Raw genomic sequence first — 16,229 nt, forward strand, 5'->3', positions numbered from 1 at the left:
TCCACCACCCACCCATCCATCCATCAGCCACTCACCCATCCACCCACCCATCCATCCACCACCCACCCATCCCTCCATCAGCCACTAACCCACCCACCCATCCACCCATCAACCACTCACCCATCTACCCACCCATCCAACCACCACCCACCCATCCATCCATCAGCCACTCACCCATTCACCCACTCATCCACCTACTATGCACCCACCCATCCATCCCTGTGTTGGATGTACTCGTGGAGGACCATGAGTACCCAGAGAAGGGCAAGACAAATCATGCTTGGGAAGGTGGAGAGAGCAGTTACACATACCCTCTTCCTTCAAATACTCCTCACAAATCAATTTCCTTCTTTCTATTATCCACCCTTTCTGTGGCCCAAAATTTGCAAGACGGAATGAGTAGACCCCAGACATCGTGACACTCCTAAGCATCCCCAGCCCCTCCTTTAATTCTGGGCTCTTCACGCAGGGTGGTGGGAAGAGAACTGACCATGGAGGCAGATGTTGCCAATGACAAGTTTGAGTTCCTCATGCCTTATTTCTCCATTCTGGCCTCAAATGCATCATCTGTAAATGAGGGAGGTTGACCCTGACTGTGCCTCTTAAAATTATCCCCTGAAATATCCAAAGCAAGGAGGACAATCAGGGGTGGATTCACAATATGCACACTAATTTTGCATCTGAATACATGACATATGTTAGTTTTAAGTAAAAAAACAAAAAAATTGTTTTAATTAGCAGTGAGTTATAAAAGCTCTGCTCCAAGGAGCTGCTTCGTGCTTATCTTGAGAACCCATGTTTCCTGTCGCTCTTTGTGGAATGCCCCAAACTCCTGGGGGGGGGACTAAGCCCAGGAACTAGGTGACCCCAAGGTCCTTGTGATTCTGTGACTTGGACCCAAAGGCTCTGAAAGTGAGAATGGCTCACGTAATTGAAGTGGCCATGGTGGGAAGGGCTCTGCATGGGCTCTCTGGGGCTCTCTGACTCAGATGGCACAATTCGTCTTTCAGTGGAGGGGATGCTGGTCCAGCTAGTGGCCACACCATGTCATTCAGGTTTGAGTAATGGTCATGATTCATCTACAAGACATCATGCAGCTACACATCTGCTCTAGATTTAGACTTTTTCCCTCAAATGTTGACTAAGCTCTCTCTTTTTATGAGCAAGCAAGAGCCCATTTTGGAGAGGCCATTCACAAAGAGAATGGGAAACGGCTTGAATGGAATGTGATTTGAGCACCAGGGCCATGCTCTTCTGTGTGGGTGAAGCAGGATGAATCCGAGAATGGGGACTAATAGTGGCAGCGGCAGACCGGTGACCAGGACGTTCTCTTGGAGTGTCGCCGTGCCTGTGGATGGAACCACCGCTGGAAGTCTACCAAAAGCAATAAGGAAGGAGCTCTCTTTTTCTTCTTTTCAGGTGGTGGGACATTTTGAACATCTGTGGTCTGTGACTGCATTAGTGCTGGTTGTGTGAACTGGGCAAAGCTACCTCAACTTACTTGTAAAATAGAGACAATCTGACCACTCCACAGGGTTCTTGTGAGGATTAAAGCGGGAGGCTTGAGGGCCAAAGTCTCTGTGGCCTGTTTTGGTCTGCCCACCAGACATTTTTAAAGGGTTGTAGAAAAACAAAACACAAAGAAGAATATACCACAGACTGCACGATAATCCGCTAAGCGTAAAGTATTTTCTATCTGGCCCTTTACAGAAAAGTCTGTGGGTCTCTGGATTGAAGGAAGAAATATACTTGAAAACAACTGGCTCATGGGTCTAGCATATCGGGGACACTTGGAAAAGGTGGAATTTCACTCCAAAAAAAAGGACAACTTTCTGGGAGTAATTTAGTTGCAAGAAAAGGGTAAACGAGATTCAACATATGGGACAAAATCTGTAGGATTTGTAGAATATATAAGTATTTCTATTTGGCCTCCCCACCGTGTTAGTCTGCTGGGGCTGCCATAACAAAATACCACAGACCATGCGGCTTAAACAACCGACATCTATCTCCTCACAGTTCTGGAGGCCAGTAGTCCAAGATCCAGGTGTCAGCATGTTGGCTTTCTCCCGAGGCCTCTCTCCTTGGCTGGCAGACGCTGCCTTCTCATTGTGTTTTCACATGGTCTTTTTCCTCTGTCTGGTGTCCCCTCTGTGTATCCAAATTTCCTCTTCTTATAAGGACACCAGTCAGATTGAATTAGGGTCCACCCTAATGGTGGCCTTTTTAAAACTCACCTCTTTAAAGGCCCTATATCCAAACACAGCCACATTCTGAGGTACGGGGGGTTAGGCCTTCAATATATGAATTTTTGAGGGCATACAATTCAGCTTATAACACTCTTCTTAAATTAAAGGAAGTATCTATAATTAACAATGCTTATCCCTTTAGGTAGAACAAATAGTCCTTACACGTGAAGAGGGGCCATAACTGTGGAACAATGGGAAAGGCCAACCCAATTTTAGGGAAGCTTTAAGGGAGAGGTATCTGTACTTCCCCTGTGGCAGAAACATTCACTGCGCCCAAAATATCCATATGGCCCCACACATTTCTCAGCCTCTCGCTCACAGGCAGGGCCATCAGACTAGTTCCTGCTCTCACGAAGCTCTCGAGGGCCAGGGGAAGCCCTCCAGCTCGCCCTTCTTGGCTGTAGCAGCTAGAGAAGCTTCACTTTGAGTGGACAGAACTGGAAGCTGGAAGCAGCCTGGATCCCTGAGTCACCACATGGAGGACAGCTACTCTGGAGTCAGTCAAAGTGCATAAATGTTTGTGTAAGTAAGAAATAAAGCTTTATTGCACAGATCACAGAGATTTGGGGTTGAATTTATCATAGCAAAGCCTGATCTATCTAACACACTGGCTGTCAGAGAAGAGTAACTGGTGAAGGATCACAGAAGGCACTACGCTCATTTCAGACCTGCCGTGAATTCACTACCTAACCTTGGACAAGAAGCCTTATTCCTGACACAGGCTTGCACTCTGCCCTTTGTTAGCTGGCTGTGGTAACACGGCCTAGAAAAAATAAATTTTGTTATTCCTGAGGGTCTATATATAATATCAGCCAAAGACTTTCCTTTCAAAATAGCTATGGGGGGACTTCCCTTGTGGCACAGTGGTTAAGAATCCGCCAGCCAATGCAGGGGACATGGGTTCAATCCCTGGTCCGGGAAGATCCCACATGCCACGGAGCAACTAAGTCCGTGTGCCCCAACTACTGAGCCTGCGCTCTAGAGCCCGCGAGCCACAACTACTGAAGCCCACGCACCTAGATCCCGTGCTCCGTAGCAGGAGAAGCCACCGCAATGAGAAGCCCTCGCACCGCAACGAAGAGTAGCCCCCGCTTGCCACAACTAGTGAAAGCCCGCATGCAGCAACGAAGACCCAATGCAGCCAAAAATAAATAAATAAAGTAAATAAATAATTTAAAAAACAGCTATGGGCCATCTTCTAAACAAGGAATATGTTGTGTAACTAACTCAGGCCCTTAAATTGGAGCCATTTATTAAATAAAAATGCAGCGTCCTGGCATTGCCCACTCTGTGATGTGTCACTGGTTAGTCCCTGAGTTTGCTGCACATTAGTCTACTCTACACTCCCAGAGCTCATGGCCCCAAAGACCTCCTTATCTGCACACCAGCTCAAACGTGGATATACATGTAGAAGGAAATTGCAAAGGCTGAGATGCTTCCCGCCCTTTCCCACCCCCAGGCCCCTTGGAGCCACAGACATCAGCTCTCAGAGATAAGTGTGTGTCCTGAAAACGGGTCCACAGAAACGAAGTGCAAATACAGACTCCATTTGTGTTTGGAACCAGGTGTCTGAAAAGCACCCTTGACCAAAAAAAAAAAAAAAAAAAAAAAAAAAAAACCTGCCACAAATAGTACACTCATTTACCACTCAGGAAATATGCTCCTTTCATTGAAAAGTGATGACATTAAATTGAACCAGTACTGCTCTGCATTATTCTAACTGTGCCTGTAACACTTAGAGGGTCTTACAAAGAAAACAAATACAATAATTGAGAGGCTTCCAGACCCCTAAAAATATCAGTCTCACATTCTGAATCGATTCTGAATCGGTCTCACGTTATGACATGGCTATATAGAAAGTATTTTATTGACTTAATCGAGTAAAACCCAGTAGCCTTTTAACAGCTAACATAGATAACGAGGCTATCCAGGGTGGCTGCTTACTTGGGAGATCTGTTGAGAATGAAAGAGTTTTTGTCCGGCTTCAAGAGTTGCCATACTGAGTGAAGTAAGAGAAAGAGAAATATGGTATGATATCCCTTATATGTGGAATCTAAAATAAAATGACACAGATGAACTTATTTACAAAACAGAAACAGACTCACAGATTTAGAGAACGAACTTATGGCTACTGGGGGGAAAGGGAGGGGAGAGGGTTAGGGAGTTTGGGGTTGACATGTACACACTGCTGTATTTAAAATAGATAACCAGCGAGGACCTCCTGTATAGCACAGGGAACTCTGCTCAATATTATGTAACTATCTAAATGGGAAAAGAATTTGAAAAACAATAGATACATGTATATGTATAACTGAATCACTTTGCTGTACACCTGAAACACAACATCGTTAATCAACTGTACTCCTGTATAAAATAAAGTTAAAAAAAAAAAGAGTTGATGGTAGACGGAAAGCGTGTGATGCTCAGGATCTCTATAACTGAATCACTTTGCTGTACGCCTGAAACACAACATCGTTAATCAACTGTACTCCCGTATAAAATAAAGAGTTTAAAAAAAAAAAGAGTTGATGGTAGACAGAAAGCGTGTGGTGCTCAGGATCTCAAGAAGCTGCACAATTTCGAGAACAACTTAAAACAGCAAAGACCTGGCCCACGTGGAAACCCCAGAGATACGTGCTGTAAGCACAGCCCGATCTGCTGTTGACTTTCCCCTCTGCCCACGGTGGCCATGCTCTCTGATTTCTCTGCGTTCTTTGAGGAAGGCGCCCTGCCCCCCAGACCCACTCAGGGACCCTGGAGAGTCCTTAAACCATTTGGGGCCCCAGTTTTCTCTTCTTCAAAAAAGCTTGGGTTGAACCCCATGATCTCAGGTCCCTTCTGTTCTAAATTGTTCTGATTCCTAAAAGAAAACATCATCATCAAAACTAGACACACCTTCTTGCCTCCCCCATCCCCACCCCATCAAACTTCAGAGCGAGCTTTGCATAGTGGAATCTGTGGGCCTCTCACTTTCTACCATGCTACACCATACAGGGGAGCCACACTGCAAGGGGGACACAGGGCTTAAGCAAGTCTGTAGATACGAAAAATGTTTTGTGAACAGTTATGAAAGAAGTCAGAACTGGGCCAATCCGAACACCCCGTCTGGACCCCCCTTCCATTCTACTCACCACTCCTCTTCCCCCAACCCTCAAACAAGGACAAAAGCTAGAGGTAATGTTCACAGATGGCATTCTTCATGTGCCATTTTCAGAGTCTACAAGGAAGATCCTGATACCCCCGCCCCCAAAACAGAAAAATGCTGATTCGTCTTGAACTGCCATCTGCCGGACATCAGGCAGATAGATGTTGGCAGACACCCTGTGGCAAGTGAAACGAAGCCAAAAATGCCCTCAGATACCCACACCTTGATCCCCTCTTGTATCCTGTCAGTTCCTGGGCCAAGAACTTTACGTAGAAGATGATACCACTATTTTGCAACGTGCTCTTAGTTTTAAGCTATATTAGCCAATAAATGAAGCAGCCATAGTGAGGGAAAAGTGTATTTCACAGTCGTTATAAAAGTACATATATTTAATAATGGTGACACAAATACAGTCCTTACTTATGACCAGATGGTACAACGAAAGCCGACTTTTCCTCCCGGATGTCACACGAAGATAGTTGTCACTTCCGGCAGTAACTATAGGCTGACTCAGCTCACAGGTACAGACTACTACTGAGAGACAGTCATGGGTCAAAGAGACAACACGCTTTGTACCTACCAAAGGGATAATCAAGGTCTCCATATAAATATAATAAAATAATAAAGAATTAACATTTCTTCTCTCACTCGATTCCATAGATTTGTCAGGTGCTCACACACACAAAATACAGTTTCCCCCCTTCCTCACTCCCCCCTCACCTCTCACTGGGTTTGGAAGAAACCTGAGTTCACAGTTCAAGTTGCCAGTGGCGATGCATTTGGTCAGTTGTAGGAGAGCCTGCAGCTGCTCTGGAAGCATACGAGGATCGGGGAACACGTCCCAGCAAGCTAACAGCGACACAGAAATGCTCATGTTCTCGAGGCAAGTAAAACACAAGAGAGAGACATAAAGAGCAAGACCAAGTTCACAGGCACGTAGCCTGCAAGCCTGCAGAGTCGGCACTTGCAGCTGGAAACCATCTTCAAAAAGGCTTCTTCGGCGATCAAAAACCAAACACTTCATGTCAAATGGAGAGAGGGACTTTTTCAGATGCTTTTCTTCTCTCGACTTAAAAAGCTCTATTTTCAACGGAAAGTTCCGCAACCCAGTCTGCAGCCATCCAAAGGAGTGCCACCGACAGCGGGGAGCCTGGCTTACTCCCTAGCCCTAGGGCTGGGGCGAGCCCATCAAGGGGGAAGCAGCAGCCCCAGGTCTTGTCAAGGTCAGCCAAGACGGGCCACGGCAGTGGCTTCTGGGGACAGCCAGGTATCCACTGTCTCCTTGCTCAGAGACGTTTGGGGCGGAAGAAGGTCACCAGTGCTGAATGAGAAGAAATGAAGGACCATCCCCACTCCTCTCTGGCACAGGCTGGCTGCCGGTGGAAGGGAAGGCAGGCTTTGCAAATGCTCAAAGGCTGTGACCTCTGTTCGGGATCAGTGGGCTGGGAGGACTAGCCCTGGGGTGGCCACATTAGTGGTTTCTGGCCGCACCTGCACCAGCCAACAGTTGAAGACTCCAGGCTGCAGTGTAACCTGTCTCCGAACTGACCTCTATCCAACCTGTGCTGATTCTTCTTCTTTTGCCAGTTCTGCTCACCACCAAGGGGTCCCCGCCAAGTGCCAGGGCCCAGACCCCAGTGGAGACAGCCCCCGGGGGGCTCCAAGCTACACACGGTCAGACAACGCTGGGGTCCACAGAACACGTACAGAGGGACGGCACAGACACAGACCCAGAGATGCATCTTTGGTTCCATCCTCGGCAAAAGGTGTGAAAACAGAACATGGATTCAAAGCCTGCGTGAGGAACGCTGCTGTCCTCAAAGAAGATACGATACTGTATTTTGAACGTGATGCCCTCCAGATGAGCCTCTCACAGCCCACGGCACACTGGCTGAATTCTAAATCACGCCTGTTTCCTCGGCAGCTTGAAAACCGCATTGCACAGAGCTAATGGCGCCTTCCGAGTACCTCCATCTCCAACCTCAATTCTCTTCTCTCTTTCCAACTATGTGTTACACTTTCCAGCAGGATCAGGGCTCTGTTGATCCGATGGGAAGAACACATGGCCGGCTATGATCTCGCCCCTGCTGCAGGCCAGCGTAGGCCACCAGCCACTCAAAACATCACCCGGGTGAGCTTCGATGCCCTCCACGCTTATCCTCCCGTGAGAACAGGAGTTTGGTGAAATCAATTCTCATCTCTCCATCCAGGTTTTTAAAAATCATGTTGTTTCGGTCTAATGACATCACATAAAGAAAAATCATCTTCGGAGAAGAGAATTCAACCATTAGCAAGTTTCAACCAAAAGAGAAAAGAAATCTGTCAAGACCTCGCTTGTCCCCATCGGCCCTTTCCTTTCACTGGCGTCCCCACTGTTCGGATCAGTCTTTGACCAGATGCCCCTTTTTGCTCAGAGGGGACGGTGCTGGTTTCAGAGGTTCCTGCCTGTCCTCCCCAGGGGTTCATGGGACTGGGCGCTCCAGGTCGCCAACTCTTGCCACCCCTGCAGGGATCCACCTCTATGAAAAGAGGGGAAACCGTGCCTGGGTGAACCAGTTTGTGACGCCGCCATCTGACTGCTGAAAAGAGGACAGTCCGTTGAGAGGCGCACACAGAGCACAAAGTGGAGAAACAGCTCAGAAGGGTCTGTCATCTGAGTGGCCCAGAGCCCGATGCTGGCTTCTCACCCCCAGCGCAGTTGAGGGAGGTGGGTGGAGCGTTCGTGAGTGGGTGGGAGGAAGGAGGCCGTGCATGACTGGAGCTGGATGCACAGGCAGGCAAACCTCCTGGGGGATCCCAGCATCTCCAGGGGGCCCTACTCGGGACTGGGCTGTACGGGCTCTTGGGTCTGTGGGTTTCAGCTGTGGGGACATCGCATGTCAGGAGGAGGTGAGACCGTGAAGGATGCTCTGTGAGAGGCCTTTGAGTCTTCATGCCCTGACAGATGTATGGAGCTGCTCCATTGTTTTCCTTAGAAATGCCAAGAATCCCACTGCTTGCCCAGGTTAACACTGGCCTTTGACCCCGTCAGCCACGTCGAAGGAGAGGCTCACGGGGGCCAGGGGCTGCAGCGGGGGCATGCTGGCCTCCAGGGGCCTGTCTGCGGAGGGCTGCAGGCTCTGATGCCGCTTCCTCAACATCTGTCCGATGCCCATCATGGGGAACCTGCCTCGGCTTTTCACACAGTTCGGGCTCCCCAGGGGCTGTGTGGTGCTGTTGCCGGGCCCCGGGGCTGGGGGACACATGCCCTCCTCTTTGGGGGGGCTGTTCTTATCTTCGTGGGCAAAGGAAACCAGAGTGGGGTGCAAAGGGGTTTGGAGAGGTGACGGGCTTCCGGGCAGCAGGACTGGAGAGAGCGTCCGCTCACCGGGATTCCCTCGAGCCAGGCCTCCAGGGGAGCTCAGAATCCTATAGTGATGGGACGGGGACAGCAGTTCCGTCTGGTCATCACGATCCACGGACTCGAAGGAGCGCACCATATCCAGCATCGGGGGGTCTTCCTTGGCAGGGATGCCAGCGCTCCCAGGCCCCTGCTGAGGGGCCTCTGGTTTCTTGACAATCCTGGGTGTCCTGGGGGGTGGCACAGGGATGAACTCCATGGAGGAGGAAGCCACACAATTGGAGTCCGAGGTTTTGCGAAAAATATTGCGGCAGCCGAAGGAATCTGCACACCAAGAAAGCAAAGGAAACATGAAGACGGCCGCACAAACAGTGCCAATGGCCCACTCCCGCCTGCTCTGACCTCCAGCTCCACTGAGACAGTGTGTTATCCAGGGAGGTCAGATGGAACCATGAAGTGAGTGTGCTCAGCATCCCATCCTCCCCATAGGGAATCAGACGGTCTTCCTAGAATGGAGGAGACAGAAGGCTGGTGATGGGAGGCCTCCTGGATTCTGATTTGCCTCATGGCTCCAGCTTAACTTCTGTTCTCCTTTCGGTTGCTTAAAATTCCGGACCCTGCCGAAGAGCCTTTGAATGACAAGGTCCACGGCTCAACAGAACGACCACAAAACTGAGGACTTGCAAATTTGGTCCTCAGATAATCAAAGCTGGAAGGAGGGTTTCCCTCGTGACTTTTTAAAAAAAAATGATGGTAAAAATTACATAACATGAATTTTAAAGTGTTTATTTATTACTTAACCACTTTTAAGTGTACAGTTCAGTAGTGTTCAGTACATCCACACTGCTGTGAAATAGAACACTTCACCTTGCAAATCTAACAGTCGTTGCCAGGGGCAACCGGTCTATGAATCTGACTACTCTACGTCCCTTGTATAAGTGGAATACACAGTATTTGTCCTTTTGTGAGCGCCTTGTTTCACTGAGCACGATGTCCGCAAGGTTCCTCCGTGTCAGCATAGCACGGGTCAGAACTCCCTTCCTTTTTAAGGCTCCCTCGTGTTTTTTGGTCTCACCGGAGCCTCACCTAATTCTGAACAGGGGTGAAACACCCTTCCTCTGTATATTTAAGGCAACCAGCTGACCCCCACGGTTTCCATTTCAAGTTGGCACAGACTAGAATCCAGGTTTGCAGACTCTGCCAGAAAAGAAAGGGAAAACCTCCACGAGTTTGGAGGTGAGGGAAGTAAAGCCGAGTTCCTGTGGAACAGGCCCTGTCTTAGCTGCCTTTTCCTACCATCATATTTTACAGGCCCCGTCGGGGCTCAGAGGCAGGAGCAAGCTGCCGCCCCCGGCAGTGATTTCGGGGACAGCCCAGGGCACTGGGAATCCTCTTCACCTTACACAAATAAATACACAGTTCCTGAAATAAACCTCCTCCTCGGGCCAGCACAGATGCCCGAGATTCACTGGCAGAGACAAGGAAAATTTCATCGATGGCTAACGTCTCCAGTGTTCCAGCTGGCATGTGAGGTCCCTGTCCCTCCGAGATGGCTGCGTGCTCCCAACTTGTAGCCCGGCTTCTCCCTCCGTGCCGTCCTGCTTCCTTCACTTCCCCAGAGGTGCAAATCCTGGGAGGACGCCCCTCACACTGGCCCTACTGATCCCCAGCTCAGAGTCAGCCCCGGGGCATAGAGCCTGACACTGCATTGTCCCTGCAAGAAGGGCACAGTCACCAGCCCCGACCCTCGAGCGTGACTGCCGGCTCGTCTTCATCCCATCCTGCCCGGCAGGCAGTAGGCTACACTGGTCAGGAGAGAAAGTTCTAGAGCCAGGCTGCATGGTTGGAAATCTGGGTGCCGTCACTCACCAGCTCTCTGACTTTGGACAACTCTCTGGGCTATTTCCTCATCTCTAGAAATGGGGGCGAGAATGATTTCCCTGGGCTGAGGTAAGAGTGGAAACAGTGCCTACCACACAGTCAGTGGTCAGTGCTAGCAATTATATAGGCTCTGGGGTGCTTCTCAGCAACAGGCTCTCAAATCCCAGGAAAATGCAAAGAAACAGAGGACAGTTGGTCCAGAAAAGTATCAAGGAACGCACTCCATCTCTGGGGCTGCAAAGTTACCCCCAAATATGCAGCCCTGACCTAGACTTTCCTTCGGGAATCCACAGGACGCCACTGCCGAGGGTCCTAACGGGATTTGCTGCCTGTTCCCAAGCCAGAAAGGAGGATCCCCCCAGGAGGGACAAGCACAGTCCCTCCAGTGGGGTCCCTGCCTTCCTGAAACCTGCAGAATGAAACTGAGCTAAATGGAGGTGTTCTTCTCTGGGTGAGAACTGGTCTCAGAGCCAAATGGACCGCGCTGCTTGGTGCTGTTTGAATCTCTCTGGTAATTTCCTGCTTGCCCAGGGAACCACTGGTTGATCTCAGGCAGCCAGGGCCCTCCTGGAACCTCAGTCTCTTCATATTTCAAACAGAGAGATCGAAGACCGGACTCCACAACCTCTCCCATCCGCCGTCTGTAAGGAGAACCTCTCCCCTACCCCACAGGTGGCCTCAGGATGCTCCCCGGCTCCCTGTGCCCACCTCCCGGCTGTCAGTGTGTGTCAAGCCTCCCTTCTGCATCGCTGGATGCTTGCCCCAGAGGAAGGAGACCCGTATCGATCCGTTATCTCATGTGCTGGCTGATGAACGAGGCAGAGTAGCCCACACACGTATCTCATTCGAGCCACCCGATAGCTCTGATGGGTAGATTTCCTCACAAGTGAGGGAACCAATTAAGATCCTCAGAGGGGAGGGAACTTGGGCCGCAACCAACTACAGAGCTGGGTTTGAGCACCCTACCTCCACCCCAAAGCCCACTTCACTGCCTCTCAGGGTGCACTTTTCTGGTGAAGGCTCCCACAAGAGCACGCCCCCATCACGGCTCCCGCACCAAGATCTCTGCCCCTCCAGTACTGAACACCCATTCCTGGCTCCATGATACCATGCACCCCAAGCTCTGCTCCCGCAATGCCACACACCCTATCTGCTCCTGCAAAACCATTCCTCCGATCTCTGCTCCTTCATCCTGATCTCTACTCCCGTAATACCTTACGCCCTGATCTCTGCTCCCACAATCCTGTGCACCCCATCTCTGCTTTCTCAAATCCTGCCCACACCGGTGGACAACACCAGGCAGTCTGGACTTGCTTATTCTCAGGTTACCTTGCATGCATTAATCCTGCTTTCCCACGGGCACGAGAGGTGTGTCTGTCCCAGGGGCCTACACAGCCACCAGCATGGGGTACACAGCGGCCACGCAGCTGAACACAAATGGCCTGGAGAGCCCCCCGAGCCGACCCACCTTTGTCAGGGAAGCCAGGCTTGGCGGCCTTCCGGTCCTTCAGCAGGGCCCTGGTGCTCTGAATCTGCGTGATGAGCGAGGCTGAGGGCTGTTTGTGCGATGGCAGGCTCTTATCCAACTTCTTGGAAAACGGCCGATGAAGAAAATCCCCTCTTTTCTCTTGTTCTTTGGGCTTTTTATCCTTCCAATCAGAAGCAACATAGGTACTCAGACACACACAAGAATACACAATGGAGTCCCTCTCTGAAGAGTTATCGAATAGAGTTAAGAAACGCCAGTTTTCCAAAACCCTAGGCTCTCAGCTACGTGTTGAACAATGGAAGCGCTGAGGCCCAGCGGATGCTCCAGGGAACCTCCCTCCCTCCGCCTGGGCCACAGCAGGCTTCGGTGGTCCCCAGGTCCCTGCCTTATGCCGTTTTGATGTGTTCCAACAAGGGCAAGGTCATCCCTGGGCAGTCCATTATTCTAGAACAGGCTGAACAAACAGGCAAAGCAGATGAGGACTCCTGGAAACCTGCTGCCTTATTTATAGCAGAGCCCTACGATTCTGCCCACAGTAGTGGTTTTGCAAAGGCAATGCTACAAAGGCAACGCAACTGCTTCCTCAGTGCTTGCGTGTTCAGTCAAGCCAGGAGGTGGACGAGCAGCCCACGGAGCCCTGAGCCCGTCTAGGCGAGCTTCTGACCCCTTTACCCGCTCTGGGCATGCGGGCTCTTACTTGCGTACTTAAATCGGCACGATTCAACCACTTGTGCTGTCAGTCTTGCCTTTATTTTAACTCAATTATAATCCCTCTGCTAGGAGTGAATTTGACTGTTTTATATATCTTCCACCCCACAGCCTCGGGCATGAAGCCAGGCACAGAGAGAAAGCTTAATAAATAGTTATTGAAATATTAAAAAGCAAAAACAAAAAAGCCAGTGGAAACGGAACTGAATTAAAATTAATTGGGTTCAAGCTTCTGGGAAGGGTGATGCTGCGAAGAGGAAGCTTTTTTCTGGCCCTAAAGATTATGTTTGATGTTTACTGTTAAACAGAGGCAACTGAAACCGGACCTCACCACAAGGGAGGGGGGGAAAAAGAGACCGATTTTCACATTTCTTGCCTTAAAACCTTAAGAGCATTTGCAATTCAAGAGAGCTCATCTATTTTTCATTGATGTTGTTGAAAAGCTTCTCAAGGAAACACCCCCTTGCACTCAGGTAGCCCTTTCTAATGAGGATTTTCAGAGCCTTTACGAACTGGGGTTCATTATGTCCAGGTTTTGAGTGGGAAAGAACGACTGGGAAGAGATGGAAAGTGGGGATGCCCAGCACCGCCTTGAGCGTCACCATGAGGACGATAGCTCCCCGGGGCTTACGCCTTGTCACCTGGGGAGGAGTGAAGTGGGATGAAAGCAGAGGTGAAACTTCTGCAAACACCCTCCCCAGCTTCTGGACAGCCACTGCCACCTTTACTGAGGATGCCTGGAATGCAAGACACTATTCTAAGAGCACGACCCATGATGAGGCAAATACTGTTATCCCCTCTTGCAGAGGAGCCTGCAGTGGTGAAGAATTCACCCAGAATATACCCAGACAAAACTATAATTCAGAAAGAGACATGCACCCCTATGTTCATAGCAGCACTATTCACAATAGCCAAGACATGGAGACGACCTAAATATCTGACAGAGGAATGGATAAAGAAGATGTGGTCCATATATGCAACGGAATACTACTCAGCCATAAAAAAGAACGAACTGTGCCATTTGCAGCAACGTGGAGGCACCTAGAGATGATCATACTAAGTGAAGTGAGTCAGAAAGAGAAAGACAGATAGCATATGGTATCACTTATATGTAGAATCTAAAATATGGCACAAATGAACCTCCCTACGAAACAGAAACAGACTCACGGACGTAGAGATCAGACCGGTGGTTGCCGAGGCGGGGGTGGGAGGTGGGGAGGGAGAGGGATGGCCTGGGATTTGGGGCTGGCAGGTGCAAACTATTACATTTAGAACGGGTAAACAACAAGGTCCTACTGTATAGGACACAAAAATAGATTCAATATCCTGTGATACACCATAATGGAAAAGAATATTTAAAAAAAGAATGTCGGGCTTCCCTGGTGGTGCAGTGGTTAAGAATCCGCCTGCCAATGCAGGGGACACGGGTTCGAGCCCTGGTCCGGGAGGATCCCACATGCTGTGGAGCAACTGGGCCCGTGCACCACAGCTGCTGAGCCTGAGCTCTAGAGCCTGTGTGCCACAACTACTGAAGCCCACACGCCTAGAGCCCGTGCTTCGCAATGGGAGAAGCCACCACAATGAGAAACCTGCGCACCGCAGCGAGGACCCAACACAGACAAAAATAAAATAAATAAATAACTAAATTTATAAAAGAAAAAGAAAAGAATGTCTACATGTGTATAACTGAGTCACATTCCTGTAAGGCAGAGACTGGCACAACATCGTAAATCAACTATACTTCAATTAAAAAAAAAAAAAGAATTCATCCAGGAGCCGGACGGCAACTCAGTTGTTCACAGTCCTCCGTGAAAGTCGGTGTTCTTAACCCTTGACTCCACACTGCCCTCCAGAAGCCTGGGGCAGGGCCAGGCGTTTCCATTGGCATAGAGAAAGGCTGGGCACAGCGACTGCAGGATCAGGGACCACGCTGTAGTCCCAGGGCTCCGGGTCGGCATCTGGAATGCTACAGAGGAGGCCGTGGGCAGGACACTACGGAGGGGGGAAGGGGGCATCTGCTCCAGGCCAAGGCTAAACACAATTCTCCACTGCCCCCCTCTCCCCATTTCTATCAAACACCAACAGGCCTCCGTCTCTACGGCAAAGGAGAGTGAACTTTCACGCTCCCCAGCCTCCCCCAAAAATCAAAGGGCCTGTCCTGAAAAGTCTGGCAGAATTCCATCCTTTTGCTCTGTTCTATCTCTGTTTTTATGAGAAAACTCATAAGTTCTACCTGATAACACCTTAAACAGGAAAAAAGAAATCAAACACGCTTTCGTGATACATTGTAAAACAAGAGTATTTGGAAGAAAAAACGAAACTGGAGTCCCCCCCTCCCCCCGCCCCCAGCCCCTTTTTAAGGATTTTTTTAAGAATGATGAGCACGCCTTCCTCTGGGCTGCCCTGCGTTCCCTACGCTCAGACGGCTTCCTGCCCACGGCTTCCTGGGTCCGGCTCAGCCCTTTTCTAACTCTCCGTGGGTTCTCAAAGCTAAAGGTTCCAGATGCAAACTTTCGGGGGGCCAATATCACCACCCAGATAGAGTTCATCGGGATAACCTGCTGGGTCAGTCGGTCCCGGTGGAAGGGTCACCAGCCCCCAGGAAACAAGTTTGTTTACAAGCAGCCATCCTCATGCCTTCCAAACACAGGTTACAGATGCAACTGATTATCCAATTCTACCTTTTCATTTGCATGGCCTATTTTCTCCAAAAGAGATTTCCCAGGGAGCAGGACGCTAAATTGCCTTATGTAACAGAAACAGATCTTCAGGAGGACTAATTACGCTCCCCCTTTGACATGCCTGCACCCATTCCCGCGCACCCCACCCAGCAACGCTGGCTGCCTTCGGGTCTCTTTGGTTTCCCTTTGATTCTCACGGGAGGGCGGTGCGCCCCTCCCCCGCGTGCGCCTAAGGTCGGGCCGTGGAGCTGAAGCTTCAGGGGTCTTCTCTGCCCCCTCATGCTCGGTCCGCACCCCCAAGGCAGATCCAAGAGGAGGCCACAAGCAAACCCCGCACAAAACAGCTTCTTGTTTTCTTTCAACCATGTTCCAACCACCACACATGTGCGTGGACATTTACAAAGCTGGACACTTTGAAAATGTGACCCCTTAAAGGATTATCTACCCAAGACTCTTTGGATGTCGTGGATTGTTTGATGGAGGAGAGGGAGAAACCAGTGAGTGAGGATCCACTGGGCTACGGGAGGGAGGTGTCTGCAGGCTCGGCAGCCGGGCCGGGGGGTATGGGGGAGCCAGTCCTCAGCTTCTGAGATCTGAGCTCCAGGGCGCGGGTCCCCTTAGACTCTTCCCTGCGACTCCAGGCTCCTGGCTCCAAAGAGCCGAAGCCCTCCCCCTGCCTTTCCCGTTTTGCTCCTGAAGGTATGGCCAGGTGACCTTCAGCAAGTCATTTCCCCTTGAG

At 50.1% G+C, this 16,229-nt stretch overlaps 1 protein-coding gene across 1 annotated transcript in view; it reads right to left on the reverse strand.

The window, feature by feature from the left end:
- Window positions 1–5,733: 5,733 nt before the first annotated feature.
- HUNK (hormonally up-regulated Neu-associated kinase) overlaps window positions 5,734–16,229 on the reverse strand; it is a 112,847-nt gene continuing 102,351 nt past the window's right edge. The window contains exons 10-11 of the mRNA XM_027101328.1: window positions 12,081–12,261; window positions 5,734–9,055 (exon numbers count right to left, since the gene is read on the reverse strand). Of these exons, the coding sequence (XP_026957129.1) occupies window positions 8,397–9,055; window positions 12,081–12,261 (840 nt within the window). The 3' untranslated portion in view covers window positions 5,734–8,396. The remainder of the gene's footprint in view (window positions 9,056–12,080; window positions 12,262–16,229) is intronic.

This window comes from Aethalodelphis obliquidens, unplaced genomic scaffold (genome assembly GCF_003676395.1).
Source record: "Aethalodelphis obliquidens isolate GAN/ISIS:26980383/991018 unplaced genomic scaffold, ASM367639v1 scaffold1, whole genome shotgun sequence".
Classification (NCBI taxonomy): Eukaryota; Metazoa; Chordata; class Mammalia; order Artiodactyla; family Delphinidae; genus Aethalodelphis; species Aethalodelphis obliquidens.